General features: G+C 36.5%; 1 protein-coding gene across 1 annotated transcript in view; it reads right to left on the bottom strand.

The window, feature by feature from the left end:
- LOC127629901 (forkhead box protein O1-A-like) overlaps positions 1-17,920 on the bottom strand; it is a 59,357-nt gene that overhangs the window by 5,403 nt on the left and 36,034 nt on the right. Inside the window, exon 2 of the mRNA XM_052107202.1 lies at positions 769-960. Within this exon, the coding sequence (XP_051963162.1) occupies positions 769-960 (192 nt within the window). The remainder of the gene's footprint in view (positions 1-768; positions 961-17,920) is intronic.

Raw genomic sequence — 17,920 nt, 5'->3', positions numbered from 1 at the left:
ATAAAACTAGATCACTGACTTATGAAAAACCTAGGTTTTCACTGCATGATTATAATACATTACTATTTATAAAGCTACTAAATTTATCCAGCCAAGATTTCTTGATTTCTTGATTGTGTTTTAATTAATATGTCACGCCAAGGAATTTTACAGTGTAGAGTCACACTGGTGCATTTCCACGAGTGCTATTAAAGCACACAAACACACACACACACACATTAGCACAGAGAAAGAAGGCGTTTGTCAGTCAGACAGGAGAATTTCCGAAATGTAGGATGGCAAGGGGATGGGTCCTTTATATTCATGAGAAAAGCAATACCTGATTGGTCGAAGAAAATATAACCCAACCCATTAAACTAATGCTATCAACCCCTGCCATTCTGCGTTTCGGCAATTTTACTTTCATATGGTTACGTTATGATTATCAGTATTTGTATACTTTATATCACCTGTTATCAACCAGTGGTTGTCTTGCAATCAACTGGTCAATCGCGACTGACATAATGAGCACCCCTGGCCTAGCCTTTAAGCTTGGGAATCAGCAGGTATCTGGCGATATAATTTTGTAGTGATACTTGGGTCATGATACAATAATATTCCAATTCTTTACGTTTAGTTTGCAATTCAAAATTGATATATTGCGATCTTTTACTCATTTGTTTCTCATTCATCTTCATTGAAATTTGATGCACAACAAATGCTGAACTTCCTGCTTTACTTCATCGTAAAGCCACAAAAGTAACTTAGAACACAGGCATTTTCTTATACCTTTTTCTTTGCTGCTCGTCCTCTGCTCTTGGAAAACTTGCTGTTGTTGTCCATGGAGGCGGCTCGGCGTCGAGGAGACTTGCCGCTCTTTCCTCCTTCAGGGTTGAGCATCCACCAAGAGCTCTTGCCTGTGCCCTCATTCTGAACACGGATAAACCTACTGTGCAGGGACAGGTTGTGTCTGATCGAGTTCTATGGGAAAAAAGAGTGCGAGGGGAAAAAAGTGTAAGTGTAATGTTCAAAGTTTACCCTGTTCCTGTAATTTCCCCTCTGACGGTAAGTCAGCAGAGTGCAAATCCTCTCAGCAGCTGTTTTCTATTAAATCCTGTCTTTTCTCTTCACCTCCACTTTCTTCCACTCGCCCTTCCTAGAACATTCTCCGCAATTCAAAGGACACCTGAGGACAGTTATCCTTATAAAATATTCAAGTGAATATTTACAAATTGTTCTCAGAGGTACGTGGAATAAAATAGGAGAATCCCTTCTGATGTTGTATTGTACAGATTTTTTTTTTGGTGAATATCGATGGTCCTTTTCCAAGTCTAAACCTCAAGTCTAAATTAAAAGACTTTCATCAAAGACACCAGCATGTTTTCAGTGGTGATTTCTAAGGCAAGCAACACTATTATTGTTGAATTTTTAACTTTTTGAACAAATCCATACCCCTATGTATTAAAATGTATAACTTGTCCCATAAAATTTCTGCTATGGTCATGAATGATACCTCAAATCATGTGGATTGTTGAGGAGAGGTGTGCTATTACTTTTCAAAGCAATCTTACAATTTCCACCCAAGCTACAGTATATCTAGGGACTATTATATCATAGAGACTTGGGTGGGCCTTTTTTACTTGCGCCAGTAAGCAACAACTTAGCAACACTACATATCTACATATCAACAAGCTAAAAACCACTCCGAACACCTTAACAACCACATAACAACATCCTGGCAACCACCCACAATACCACCAGCATCAAGATGGCGAAGAAGAAAAAAACTGTTGGAAAACAGCAAAAATGTGGTATATATACACATAGAGCCACATGCGTTTTCTAAGAAATGTGAATTATTTATCTATTTTCCTTCAGAGGCCATTCACAGCACCATAAATAAGAAAGAAAAATGGCATTGTTATTAACTACATGCTCTGATTTCATTACATAGAAACAAATCACTTCGAAATAGCAACCTGTCTTAAAGACCCATCAAAAACAGTCTTTCTCTGCCTGACCCGTCTTTCTCTGCCTGTTTCTCTACTCAAGTCAATGAACAGTTGTGGCACGGGGGTGGATTTAGCCACATAGAAATGATGTACATCTCTCCTGTGAGTCCACATCCCATAATGCCTCTCAACCACAGTAAACATTCAGCCTGGCATAGACACATTACCTATGTCATCATGGCGATCCCATTTTCCTTAGAGAGGAGGAAAATGGGGGATTTTTGAAATGCTGGCCTATTGCCTCCTGTGTCTAATTTAGAGTTGTTAATGGATAGTTCCAGGCTGTGCTGGCAGCTTAAGCTGATCTTTGAGGTTGTTTGTGAACTAAAAAGCTTCATGAGATACATGCAGAGGTGCATGATTTAAAAGAATATTATATATATATTCTTTTTTTCTTTTTTTTAATCTGGCCCATAAATCCAACAGTGGCTATAAAGTTTCAGATATGGTCTCTGACATGTGCTTAAAAGAAAGATGCAAACATTCAAAACACACTCCAAGTCTTGCAAAGCCATACTTTTGACTATCTGCATAAACTCTGATCCACATTGCTACTTATTTTGGAAAAGAACTGCCCTCTCAGACAGGAGAGGGCCATCTGACCGACATGTAACGCAACCAATCACAGTTCTTTTTTTAAAGTGACATTTAGGGTGGTAATTCTCAAATCACATATAACTCTAAAGCTGTCTTCAAGACTTCTTGGGAAGTTCCTACTTCCAAGTTTGGAAGTCATAATTATGACATGATCGCTTCTCTAACTATAACACTATCCATCGGTCTCATTTTAAAAAATCGTTTCCCCACATGTCAGGGATGTAAAAACACTCATCGTTGCTTTAAAACACAAGTTTGCATGCCGTGTCAAATGTCTCTATGTTCCAATAATCTTGGCCAGTATGCAAACGTATATACTGTGACAAATTTAACCACAACCAAATCAGATGACGGTTCACTGATGGAAATAAGGAGTGGTTTTGGAGAATGGAAACCCTGGGGGTCTGGGGAATACCAGAGCTGAACACGGCATTTTGACAGGGAAGAGTCTGTGCGTCTGGATGTGGTCAGGCCTTTAGAAAGGGACAAGGATGGCTTCCTGTTGAGTATTAGGAATGTGTTTGTGAATTAGTGGTGAACTGATGGAACGTCCAATTTCTTCTCTAACATTACCTCCAAAATATAGCAATGAGTGTCTTCTTGGGCTGGGCGGTATGATGATCTATACCAGGGCTACTTAATTTTGGAATGTTCATGGGCCTTTATAATGAATCAGCTCAATGCTTGCAACATTTGGCTAAGCTTTTATGAGTTTAATAAAAAAAAATTTGGTTTCATTTATATTGTGTTTAGAATTTTAAATTTTTTTTTACTTTCATGTGGTTGCGTTATGTATCATCTTTTAGTTTTGTCTAGTTTAGTTGCCTTTGCTTACATTTACTTTTATCTAGCCTTGTTTGTTTTTGTTTGAATTCATCTACTTTTTGTTTAATTTTGTTCAATTTTGTTTGGTTTTGTTTTGTTCTGTTCTGTTTACTTTGATTTCTTTTTGATTCTATATGTTTGGTTTGCTTAGTTTCATTTACTTTTGTTTATATTTGCTTGGCTTCATTAGGTTGCATTTACTTTCATTTAGTTTTGTTTAATTTACTTTCAGTTAGATCTGTTTGATTTTCATTTGTCTTAAGTTTTGCTGGGTGTAGTTGTAAATTAATTTAGCTTAATTTCATTTGGTTTGATTACCTATTTGAGTTTTGTTGCTTTGGTTTATTTTATTTAATTTTGTTTGGTTGTTTTACATAGGTTTCGTTAAATTTTTCAAAAACAAAAAAAATGTAAAAGGGATAAAGTACCATTCATTTTAAATAGTTTAACTTTGGGTTATCAAAACATAAGCATTACTATATGGTTATGTAATACATAAAGCATTTTTAAGTTCAATTTCTAGCTAAATTACTATGTTATGATTTTTACTGTAAGAGTGATATTATTTACCCATATAATGATAGAAGATTTTGATTATACTGCTCACCTCTAGTGTATCTCTTTAGCCTGTTTGAAAACCGTACTGTTGTTTGTGTTCTCTATATAGCACGGGCCAACTGAGCTATTTCAATACGTGGTCAAATCTGTGAATGTCCCTAAAATGCAACTTTCACAACAAATGGACAAAAACGACAGAGAACCCAAACAATATCAAAGCACGCTCATCCTGTATGCATGCCAGAAACTTCCTTCCCGATTGACACATTTTTAACCTGTTTTGACAATAGTTGATGTATTAGTGCCGGAAGAACACAGGAACTTTGAAATTCCAGCAAATCACTGTGTTCAAAGTTCAAGCTTAATCACAACTAGCCCTCTTATACCCCTTATATGTCTTCTGGAAACAGAGAGCGGGATGCTACGGTGTCACAATCCACATTCCTGTCTGTGTATACCAAACCTCAACCATCATTCTTGTTGTGTGAAGACCATGTAATCTCGGGTTCGCAACAATACTGCCATTCCACAGATACCACAACAATAAGTGCAACATTTTATAAAATGGAGCAATTTCTGGAATGCTATAGACAAGTAAAACTGTCATCTATGCAAATAAATCACATCTTATCTTGACATACAGTGTGAATGTATATATTTTTATTGCCAGCATGGTGTATTGGGCAGTGGTGATGAGAGGTCTATCACCATGACAATAACTTACATAAAAACAAAAATGAATTATGCAAAACTGCCAATTTCCATGTAGTATTTTCCTTCAACTGGTTCTTCAAGTCTCTTTGATATGAAGTAGTAATGCTACAAATTTAGATCACAGTGCCTGCAACTGGACATATCAACAAATGGACTAGAATTTATCATGGTAACCACAGTTTTCGCCAAAATACCCCAAATGCTAGCAAGATTCTGACAGCTTCTTACACTTGATTGAAACTGCTGATAACAAAACATTACTCTGTTTAAGCATTGAGATCAGCTATACACCGCAACACTGTCTCAACCAATGGGGGAGTGTTCAGGAAACTTGTTTGAAAACAATAAATATTTTTGCAATTCTGGTTGGTCATGCAGAAATCACTCACTTTCACTTGAATTGTTAAGGAGTAACAATATTGATTTACAGCTGTACAAGTAACTGCACTAACTATGGCATGAGTATGGTTACCATGGTCAACTTTTGTACCACTGTATCCCCATTAAATATTCAAAAAGACACTGATTTTAAACCCCTAAAGCAGGAACAATGAAGAAAGTCAACAGCAAAAGCCAAACACCAGGAAGTGACCACATGAAAGAGGACTGTCACAGGAAGCCGGCCTCACTTCCTTTCTTTCAGGAAGCAGTGGTTGTGTGTTTGAGTGTGTAGAAAGAACTGGAATGCCAAGCAACAGAGCCAAGCTGGTGGTGAAGAGAAAGAAAGAGAGGGAAAGAGAGCGGGATTGCTGCTCTACTGCACTCGACCCCTCCACTGGCAGACAGTTTGGTACTGGGGTCAACCACAGTGATTCTCACTCCAGAGAGAAACAACAAAACAGATGACAGAAATAGACCCAGAACAGTGCCCACTCTACTGCCCCACTTATATAATGGACACCTAGACATTAAATGTGCCTTAAAATATCATCATGGCCTAACAGGCCCTATTCATCATGGCCCTAACAAAACAAAACAAAAAAGTACTCTGGTGGTCCAGCACAGTGATGGTATACAATAGTATTGAATGTTTATCTTGTTCATATAGCACATGGTACTCCACATTTACATAGCATTACAAGGAACTTCAAAGAATAACATGGATTTCCACGATACATGTCCTAAAACAATGTAATATTTTTTTACTTTATGGTAGCAAATATAACAAATTTGTTAGTGAATTCTTTTTTTTTTTTTTTTTTAGATCAAGACATTATTATTTGCAAGCAAAGAAGAAAAAAATGGTCTGTTGTAAGTGAATTATGAGTAAACAAAGCAATAAAGGGGGCAATAGAAATACCTTCAAATGGACCTTCAAATTCAATCATATATTCTCTTTTTCAGGTAGCTAGATATAAACATGTCTCCACCATGACAGTACTGTATTTAGCCTTAATAAGAAAACTGACTACAGAAAAATACACGTTTTAACGGGCATTGCAGAAATGCAATGTGAAATCTTGCTTGCATACTTAAAAGCATTGGGTTCATACTTGCGTAGAGTAAGTCTAAGTGTGTAATTACAAACTGTCTGAGAATCCAGTTCTATCTGGAATTTTGTTTTTTCTAAATTTCTCAATACTTCACAAGTATATTTCAGTCATGACAACTCTCAAAATTAATTTATGTTCTTATAATTGATATGACAAGTTGGTAGGTCTAGATCAAGTTTGTAGGATCGGACTAGATACACTACACTGCCACTGCTCAAGAGCAAGTATAAAGACTTGCTACTAGGACATAAATAAAACATGCTGTTTTGAGCATGTAGGACATTCTGTTACATTCTGGATTAAATATACATACAATCCCTGTGAAGCAGATTTAGAGAAGTGGTGCTGGGGAGGAGGAGGGTTTCATAGAGAAAATGTGTTGTGTGCTGCAGTGAAATGGGCTTAAACCTAAAAATGTACTGTTAATTTAAATCTTAGACAAAGACGGAGTTCAGAAGTCGATTGGCTAACAGTATGCATGTCAATGGTCTCATCAGCTGCACCCTGCGAGCTAATTGGCTAACAGATTTTGGGCCCTATTTTAAGACTGCTATGTCTGAAAGGGGATATGACATGAGGAATCAAATTTTCCTTGATCTATTGACGTATAAGAAGCCACTATACTATAAAAACATACTGTAAGTTTCAGAACTCAAAACTTCCTTCTCAATGCAAAAAGAGCATTTGTTGAAACCAAGCTGTTAAAATGACTCAATCTCTAATTCCTCCACATTATGATGTTACACTGTGGTAGACATTTGCATCTGACCGCATCCAGAACAACACATCAACCACTACTTTACCTTTATTCAATTATGTAGCTCATCCAGTGATGGTAAGCAGAATGGGAGTAAACTGTCAAGTCTGAGAAGCAGCACCAATCCTGAATGTTTATGACAGAGGGTCAGAATGAGGGTGGGAAATGATCATGTTTAACAAATATACTCATTATATAAGTGACCCTTAAGGAAAATTTTAAAATAATAAAAAAAAAGTATGTCTTGACCCCTTTAAGCGCAATACTAAGCAATACGTTATACACGCTAAGTCAGTGTGTTGGCAAAATAGTGGGTGCAAGTGGTTCTTCTCCAATTATTGCGCCATCTGCATCCCTGTCAACCAATGTCAATATAAATGAAGACAGCCAATTCATAAAAAGTGTGTTTATAGTGTAAATTGGCTGTATGCAATGCATTCGAGAATAAAAATGTTGACCATTAGTGTCTTACGTTCTTTTGCGCATTAACTACATTCTTGTTGAATGTCTGGCATATTTCTATGAGAGTGATACGCTTCTTATACACACAATTAATTATATTGATCACACACATCATACCTAGTATTAAAAGTGATCAATAGCTCTTTGATATCATCTTCTGGTGGAATCCTCAAACTGCACATGCATGAACTAGGTTTTAGACTTTAGCTGAGAATAGATGTGGTTCTCAGACATCTTAGCGATGACCGATCTCTCAGGAATAATTTCGTGGCACTTCATAACCATACAATACCCATAATAAGCCCACATACATCCACAGATCAGCTATCCAGCCTATGCCCACTTGTGCTGGCACAAAAACTGTCTTAGAATTAGCGCTCTCACAAAGTTGGATAAGACGTGTTGTGCCTAAGAACTATATTTGAAAATATGCATGGTATTATGTGGCGCAGTAATTTTACATTAGTGTTTGTGTTTGAGTGAATATGTGTGTGTGTCTCACTGTAAGCTCCACAGGCAGCTGAAGGTCATGTGTTTAGGGCAGTCCAAAGCCAAGGACACAGAGTCCCATTTCTCCTTCCTTCAATCCCTTCCTCCAAGGAGCCTGAAAGGCCACAGTGTTCTCTCTCTCTCTCTCTCTCTCTCTCTCTCTCTCTCTCTCTCTCTCTCTCTCTCTCTCTCTCTCTCTCTCTCTCACTCTCTCTATTTCTTTTCATTCCTTCTATGAGCATCCAAGATTTACTGAAGACACTACAGATGGAATCGAGAATTATTTCTTAATCAAAAACGGTTCCATTTAAAAAATAAATAAATACTGGAATCAAAGGATTTAAAATGTAGGAGTTTTCAGGCTGACTTGAATGAGATGAGAGAAGAAGACTGGTTGCAGCAAATTAATAGCTTACAGTATTGCATGGTCCCAGCTGGTTTTAATTAACAACATATAGCACAACTTGTGTAGTCTGATTCGTGAACGAAAGACTCTTATGAGGCAGTTGTTTTTAATGAAGCGGTCAAAACCACTTAAGTCAACCTCAAACTCTTCAAACTAATGGTGCGATCAAGTCCTCCTGGGAAGTTATTTGTATGAGGTCGGAAACCGTAAATACGATGTGATGTGCGTTCAAGTGATTTTTGTCAAAACGAACAGACCCGTTTTGCAATTTCAGATTTTTTCCTCTTTTTTTTTTTTACTTACTAGGATTCTTTTTAAGCACCAATAAAAGGAAATGAAGAGCAAAGCCACGCATTAGGTGTGTACGAATGCTTTATCTATCAACTGTATCATTCTAGTGTGACCAAATATAATAATGGGAAATGTAGTTTTGTTACAAATGCTTGTTGCTGCATAAACCAGTGAAATGAGTCACATTTTCTGACAAGTTTTCTTGTTATTCTTAATTAAGAGTACAAAAAACTAAAGTCAAAATCCTCAAGTAAAACTGAATTAACAATAACAATTTGCTTCCACCATGATGATTACATTCCCCAACTCGGAAAGTCGGTGCTCAAAGAAAGTCCAGAATTTCCCACTCAGAATTACAAATTTGTGGTGACCTTCATGTACGCTTAACTTGTAAATACAGTAATTCGGACATTAATTGAACACACCATAGCTAACCAAATCAGTCAGAGCTGAAGCTGAATTAACTCAAAAATGAACCGAGAACTGTTACAATGTTAATGGTGCAAGAATTGTAAGACTTGTGTAATTACTGACTGTTTGTTCATAATATTTCACATAATTTAGTTGTTAAATGGTACTTAAATGGAACTGTAATCATTAAGAAGCTGTAACTGCATCCGAATATACATACATCCGTACAAAATAGTTTGCCGAAAACAGTAGAGTAATATGTCAGAATCCTCAGTATTCATAAAAGTGGAGGCGAGAAATAATCAGATGACCTCTGAATAGTGCATCAGCTGCCCACTTTACTATCTCATAATGTCATGGGAGCTGAGGAGATTCAAAAAAATATTGTTGCCACCTAAGGGCGAATGTGGGCCATTCTTGGTGTGGAGGTACCCTTTGGCAAGGAGTATCAATGTGTCAATTTAGAAAATGTTTGACCAGTGACTTTTTGAGATATTGGGGCTCAAGGAGAATAATAATAATAATAATAATAAAACCGTCAATAACAATAGATTTCCTCCTACCGGAGGAGTCTAATAATAATAATAATAAAACCGTCAATAACAATAGATTTTCTCCTACCAGAGGTATGTAATTATTTTGCAGTTGTTGTTGTTGTTATTATAACATCGTACACTCACTCAGCACTTTATAAGGAAAACTATGGTCCTAATAAAGTTCACTTGAACTTCTGCTGTTGTAGCCCATCTACCTCAATGTTCGATGAGTTGTGCATCCTGAAATGCTTTTCTGCTCAATACAATTGTACAGAGTGGTTACCTGAGTTACCATAGCCTTTCTGTCAGCTCATACCAGTCTGGCCATTGAGCTCTCTAATCAACAAGGCATTTCCGTCCACAGAACTGCTGCTCACTGGATGTTTTTTGTTTTTGGCACCATTCATAGAGTAGAGACTCTAGAGACTGTTGTGCGTGAAAATCCAGGGAGATCAGCAGTTACAGAAATATCATATCAGCCCGTCTGGCACCAACTATCATGCCACAGTCCAAATAACTGAGATCACATTTATTCCCCATTCTGATAGTTGATGTGAACATTAACTAAAGCTCCTGACCCATATCTGGATGATTTTATGCATTGCACTACTGCCACATGATTGGATGATTAGATAAATGTATGAATAAATAGGTGTACAGGTGTACCTAATAAAATGCTCAGTGGAGTGTATGTTGGGGTCAAGGGACAAAGCCCATGTTCCCGGATGAAGTATGTCCAGAATCTTTTCATACTACTCACCTGCATACCTAAAAAACATACTTTATACCTGTCTTCTTGACAGGTAAAATCCGTCATCAAATACAGTACACACTCTGACAGAACATGATATAAGAGGCAGCTAATGAAATGGAAGCATTTAGATTCCCACCAATAAAAGACATCTGTTCACCTGAAATGTAGGCATATACGACTTCTACAGAAGAGCTAAATGTCACAATGTTCTCTGCACTTTAAAGCAAAAAACTCCCCAGCAAGATACGGTGAAGGGTGTGACTAAAAACGTAGCTACATGTGTGAGCTACATTACTGCCAGCCAGCGATATTCAGACATAAGAGTAAGACTGTGCAAGAAACTAACTTGATGAGACAACCTCGTTCTTACAGGGACTTTAAATGTGGTTTCAAGCAGTCAAGGGGAGACTGATGTCAAATGTCGTGGTTTGAAGTGCGACACCTGTGCAGGCAAGAAGCAGAGACCGCAATGTCCTAACAATATCCACGTCTTCTTCAAAGGACAAAGTCCAACCTAAAGAGGGTCTGATTATGCATTCGTTTTGAGCTTTGGGCTCGTGTCGGGTCATGTCTGGTGTAAACAGAGCTGCTGTCTGCTGACAATAAGAATGTGTGAGTGTGGTTTGCAGGCGACGGAGAGAGCACCCAGACCTGTCATTAGCTCATCACCAGCTCAGCAGGTCTCAAGAGTACTAAGTATAGCCCAAGCCCCAAAAGTGAAGCAATCAGGTGTAAATAAACCTAAACATTTCAACATGTTAACCCTGGAGAGAAGCTAGACTCCAAGTCTAGAGTCTTTTGCAAAAGTAATCCTTTCAGAATTTGTCACCACTTGATATGAATGAAAAATTGTGGCTCTGATAGAACATTCAATTAAAGTTTTATAAAGCACCTGTAACTGCAAATAATTTAAGAGAGCTATGGATTGATTTTTTGAATGATCGTTTTGTTGCTTGGGAACCGTGATTGATTATCATTATTAATTACTTTAATTATCGAACATTGTTGTTTTTTATCATACCACTGTTGCTACCATTTTATAAGCAATCCACTTTAATCCTCATTGTGCCCCTGCAACTGGGGTAAAATGACTGTAAAGCACAGTCAGTATGTAATATTAGATTAGGCCTTTCAAGAGATGTCATGTCTTCTCATGACTGCTAATATGCTAACATGAGGTGTGACGACTTTACAACTAATGTGAACTATGTAGGTGGTGCGGCATTTAACTTCATGCAAACTTTCATATATTCAGTTGCTTGTGGTTTGACCATATTTGATGACTACTTTCATTACAACAGAAGTGCTCACTTCTAGAGTACACACTAATGCCGTTTTAACTCGTATGACTTTCTTTCTTCCACGGAACACAAATGAAGATATTTTGAATGATGCATGATGTGTTTTGTCCATACAATGTAAGTCAATGGGTCCAAAACTTTCAAGCTCCAATAAGGACATAAAGGCAGCATAAAAGAAATCCAAACAACTCAAGTGGTTAATCTATGTCTTTGGAAGCAATACGATAGCTCTGGTAGAGGAAAAGATACAAATTTTAGTCCTCATTCATTGTAAATACTGACATCCGCAATCTCTTTGGTGCGTTCATGAGAGAAGCACTCACAAACTTATACACGCTTGACGCATGTGCAGCATGCTGTTCAAAAACCATATATTGTGTTGCCAGCCTCATGGTTTTCTCGCCAATTTGGGCGGTTTTGAAAATGCAAAGGCGAGTTGCAGGAGTTTTTTTGTGATACTTTCAAATGTACCCCAGTCACAAAAAGGTTGATGGTAAACACTAGAAAATAAAATATGCTATGTCTTATTGATGTATAATGATACCAGGATTGAGGACCTTGCAACCATATTCAGCATCAAAGAATCTTGAAGCCTGGACTGTGTTCCGATCGGGCCGGATGTCAAGATTTAGAGTGAATAAGGACTTCAATTTGGGCCTGTTTCTCAACCAAAGATATTGTATTGCATCAGAAAACCTTGATTACTCGAGTTGTATAGATAACTTTTATGCTGCCTTTATGTCCTTTTTGGAGCTTGACAATTTTGGACCCCATTGACTTACATTGTATGGACAAAATGGCAAATCCCTTTAATTTGACACAAACTGTCTTAAGATTCTAAGTCACATTAAATTTTCAAAACCCATGTTTTCTTGCACATTTTTGGAAAGATTTTCAATGTTTTCAAGATTTTCAGGAAAATTTTCAGAGTTTTGTTTGCTGAGCAAAAGACACACAAGTATATAGTTTGACAAATTGGGTCTCATACATGAAACATGCAGTGATAAATTCTGTATTCTTGGGCAATGCAACAATTCTTGTGCATTGTGACAATTGAAATAAAAATGGTTTTATGAATGATTTGTATAGAAAATAATTTTGCTTGTTTTTCATGAATAAGGCTCATTAAATGGATTGTACTGTATCCCTCGGAAAAAGTTTTGTTGCGTAAAATATTCATTTGCGTGTAAAAAAGGTGCACTCAGTTTGCACAAAATTTGAGTTTGTTGCTGTGACACTTAGCAACAGAAATGCAGCATCACAAAAAAAACAAGTTCAAAGTTACCAGTGTCATATTAAAAATGAACAATTCACTTTCAGCAATTAAAAATGTATTCAGCGAGTGAAAGCGTCCAATTACAAGGGATTACTGAGCGAGTATTATTCGGCTAGTCATGTGATCTTAACATAGCGGCACTCTTGAATGTGCACCCATCACAATATGTAGAATAAAGCATCTTTTTCTCTAACACTGACATTACTAGAGTCTACATCTCATGTAAGTGCACATCATTTCAACATATTTTTCAAAAATACTATTCCAGTATTACTACTTCTTATATTGAAAAAGTTAGCACTTAGAAATGTCTTTTACACTGATTAAGGTCTACACCAGAGCGATATAACTTATTTGGGCCCGCTCCATGTAAGTACCACTATACTGTAAGAGCACTTCATATTGTGAATGCAATTTTTTGTATCTCTTAAGCAGAAATGTTCATATTTGACTACAAAGATCTGAAGAGCATAAATTCATGTTTCAATTAACCTCCTAATGTGAAGCCTCTTTGTAACCTCTCATTATGTCCTTTAGGCCAGTATAACATGCTTTCTGACTTTGCAGAAATGAATGACGTATTAAGTAGGGATCAAGGAAGTTCGTGAAATCAGATCTGCGCACTCAGCAAAATATTAGCAAGGTCAGGAAAACTTTGATAGGAAAAGTGGATACTGACTGAACGTCCTATCATCAATCGACAAAACAAATGTTGTGAATGTGAATACATCAGTGCTCCATTTGGTGAAATCAAATGATACTATATGCAACCCCATTTTATAAAGTAGCTAAACAAGGAAGTCCCTGTGCAGGCATCATAAATGGAAATCCAACAACAATATCGGTGCCATGTTCTGTCTATTTTAAAGTGATCTTTCAGCAGTTAATTTTTTATTAATTTCTCCCTGGACAAAAGTCAGAGACGTATAAACCTGCAAAGTGGTCCATACCAATAGTTCATACTATCGGTTCAGATGTGGTGCGGGGTTTGCCTTTGAACAGCAGGAGTATAGATTATAAAGAGACTGTGATAGATAAGATGGCCACACAAGTATATCTCTGAACGCAGCAGACACACTGATTTATTGCTATATTAAAGTGCACTTACTAACACACAAATGATCTCTTTCTGTTGTACCTATTGTACATACACACAGTATTAGAGGAGTAGCAATACACAAACACAGACAAATACACTCTTAACAAGGAAACAATTTTCTCCAAGATTTGCACCACGCAGACACACTGTGGCCACTTCCTGCCTAGCACTTCCTGTAAATTCCGTCAGCAGCATGCGGAAGGTTAGATTTAAGAATCTCAATAATTTATTAAAAAAACAGTTCCCACGGCTGTTGGTCAATGATTTTCCATTATTTTTTCAGACATTTGTTTAATAAATAATTTGATAAATAAATATGCACTCATAAAGAGCCATTTCTAACCGATTAAATATTTTAGGACCAATCATTACAAAAAAAAGTAGTGAATATTCTTTGTTTTATTTTTCCAGGCCTGAAAATTTTAAAATGTATTAATATAAAAAAAAATACTTCTTAAATATTATATTTGTTTAATACATTTTTTTTTAAATAAAATGCATTTTAAATAATTTATATTTTAAATATTAATAAAAATATTAGTATGTTTTATTGAAATTTTTAAAACGTATATAAACATAAATGCATTATTTTATAATAAAATATACTAACATTTTATAAATATATTAATAATAGTTTTTAAATAACTAGGGCATTCACTTAAAATTTGTATTCAAATTAATTAGATGATATGCCAATTAAGTAATACAATTAATCACAATTAATCACATATTTGAAGAGAAAGGCCACCAAATAAGAAAATAACTATATTGTATAAGTATTATTGATCAAATAATTATAAATAATATAACAATTCATATAATTAAAGTACATTACAAAGCATTTTATATTAGACAATACAAAAAAGTGGCTTTAGAAGTCTTCATATTGTTTAATTTTCATATAATTGAATATAAAGTTTACTGTAATCCATTTTGCAATTGAATTCATGTGCCAAGTTAAATGTAGTTTGAAACACAGAAAAATAAGTCTTGATTCAGAGTTGTACTCCATCCAACTGTGCTTGAATGCAAGAAGGCGTCACTCGTGGACGTTGCAATATATCAGTATATCAGATAGCAAACAAAATATCCACAAAAATTCTGAAATAATTGTAAATATTTACTGCTATCGAAGTAAATGCGTTATTAACGCATTAATGCAAAATTAGTTTAAAGTCAAAAGATTTTTTCAACACCGTTAACGCGTAATATGACCCTTTGAATAAACCGTTAATTCACGCAAATGCCGCTACTGTCATGCATTGCCGTCGGGAAAACAGATGGTGTATATTCCTTTTAGAGGTCGACCGATATTGTTTTTTTCAGGCCGATGCAGATGCCGATCTTTTGAAATCCGGGTCGGCCGATGGCCGATTAATGCTGCCGATTTATTTTGGCCGATATTTGGCCGATGTGTGCTTGTTTTTAACCTCTTATTTGAACCTTTTATTTGAAAGATAAAATGTAACACAAATAATTACTTAAGATAGACAACATTTCTCAACAAATACATTTATTGAACACTTCACCAATCTGCACTTGTACACTTAAAATTAAAAATGTATAATGTAAAAACATATTGTATAAATAATGTATAACAAATATATTAAATAAACAAAGCAGGTGTTACGAACTGCTCCGAGACACGAAGGTTGAGATCCAAATGCAGCTTTAATTAAGGGGCAATCCAGACACGTAATCCAATATTCAGAGCATCCAAGAGAAGCACAGGCATAACTAGGGATGGGTATCGGTAAGTTTTACTACTCTTACCGATACTGCTTATCGATCCGGTACTTTAACGGTATTCTTAACGGTTCTTTTGTTATATATATATATATATATATATATATATATATATAAAATTTTATTTCAGGAAGGTCTACTAACATTACTGTTCAGGTGTGGTCTAAAAAGAAATCTAATAAAGTAATCAATTGTAAAATAACACTGCATAGTTTATCATAGATAGATTAATGCTTATTAATGCATAAGTTATTCATTCAAGAGCTGTAAGTGATTTTCTCTTTGCCTTTTGTAATGGCTCAATCGTCACATGTTTAATAGACAGCTTCCCCTTTAAGACCGAGTTCAGATCTAGTAGGCTCCTGATGCAGCATATTTTCTCCCCAACTATTTCCATAACTACGTCAGAGTTGTAGTCGAGACCAACTCACTCGAGTCCGAGTCGAGACCGAGACCAGAGAGAGTCGAGTCCGAGTCGAGACCGAGACCAGAGAGGGTCGAGTCCGAGTCGAGACCGAGACCAGAGAGGGTTGATTACCTAATTTACTTTTATTTACTTAGTGATATTGGTTTAAAAAAATATTATCAGTTCTTCTAAGCTGGTGAAATATCAGTCCACTCTCTAAATGTAACTAATAACCTTTGCTTCTGTAATTGAAGTCCCGCAGAATGTACATGTTGCAGAGTGTTTCCTTTTAAAAGTCTTACTGCATATGAATTCTTTGTGTCCTTTAAAGGCAAACTGAATAATGGTCGATTTAGCAGACATTTTCACACATTGCTAGAGGCTCACATCCTCCCTACCTGACCGGAATCTTGCTGCCTTTGCGCTAACTAGTCTCAAGTCATGCGCAGTTGCGCACTAGAAAATCACCAATCACTGGGCGTGTCAATCAATTTAAAGAAATATTATATACATACAATAATAATCATGAAAAATATTTTGAATTGGACTCGAGTGGACTCGGGAATAAGTCCGAGTCCTAAAATGTTCGAGTACGAGTCAATACCGAGTCAAAATGCACACGAGTCCATGACAAGACCAAGACCATTAAAATATGGTCTCGAGACCGAGTCCGAGACGAGTCCGAGTCTCGAGTACTACAACACTGAACTACGTCCATTTAAGACATAAACTGTGTTTAAGTGAATCTCCAAGCCGGTCGTTTTGACATATTTTTGTGTATAGTTGATTGTTTAGACGCATGAAACCCAAAGTAGTATATACTTTGCTCGTCTCTTTGCGATTGTGTTTCGAGCGCTGCGCCTTGGGAACGGTATCTCTTAGCGCTCTTTTTATTATTAAACGCGTCCGCAATTTAGCAACAGTAGCATTTTACAACAATCACCGATCGTGCTGATTCTGGCGTTAAGTTTGAGTTTTAGGGAGAAATGTCAGTGCACCGCTGTAAAGGGAAGGAAGTTGTGCTAGACAGAATGCGGCTTATGTATAAATATTATTTTTATAATTTTTGGAAGGCGAAATCTAAAATAAAATCAGACTAATATCACAGATCTAAACCAGGCTACGTTTGAATGTTTAGTTCTGTCACTCATTAAGAAGGGCTCGTGTTTTGCTCGCTGTAGCACCGCGTGAGCGAGTTCTTTCTCTCTCTCTCTCTCTCTCTCTCTCTCTCTCTCTCTGACTGCGAATAGCTAAATTGCATCACAGGCAAATGGTTTCATATTATTATACATAGAAATGGCTGGCGAGATAAAATAACTTTCTCTTTATAGCAATAAAAATGTATTTTCTTAATTTCTCCAGTACCGACAGCAGAACCGATAACGTCCGAGCTTACCAAAGCCAGTCCTTCAATAGCCTATACTGCGTTGGTATATTTTTATTACTTATTTATCTGCATTGAGTGACAACCCTCTCAAATATAAGACACACAAACAGAACAAATAGATTCACTGTCTGTAATTGCAAAATTCTTGCTTGCTTATTGTGACATGATAGCAACCCTTCTGCTGTGATAATGCAACTTCAACTACGCTATCAATATCCAAAGTAGCCGAACGTCAACTAACACGTGTTCGACGCACGCTGCCCCTAGAGTCAACTATCGTGTTTGTCACGTTTTTTTCTTGAAGTTGGCAGTAACATATCAAAAATTTTAATTAAATCTAAAGAAGTTATACAAATTTAACCCTTACTGTTTTCTCCAAGGAACTTAGCTCCTTCCTTAGGCACTGGATGAGGTCTGCTCA

Source organism: Xyrauchen texanus, chromosome 36 (genome assembly GCF_025860055.1).
Source record: "Xyrauchen texanus isolate HMW12.3.18 chromosome 36, RBS_HiC_50CHRs, whole genome shotgun sequence".
Classification (NCBI taxonomy): domain Eukaryota; kingdom Metazoa; phylum Chordata; class Actinopteri; order Cypriniformes; family Catostomidae; genus Xyrauchen; species Xyrauchen texanus.
This window is presented reverse-complemented; position numbering and strand designations above follow the sequence as displayed.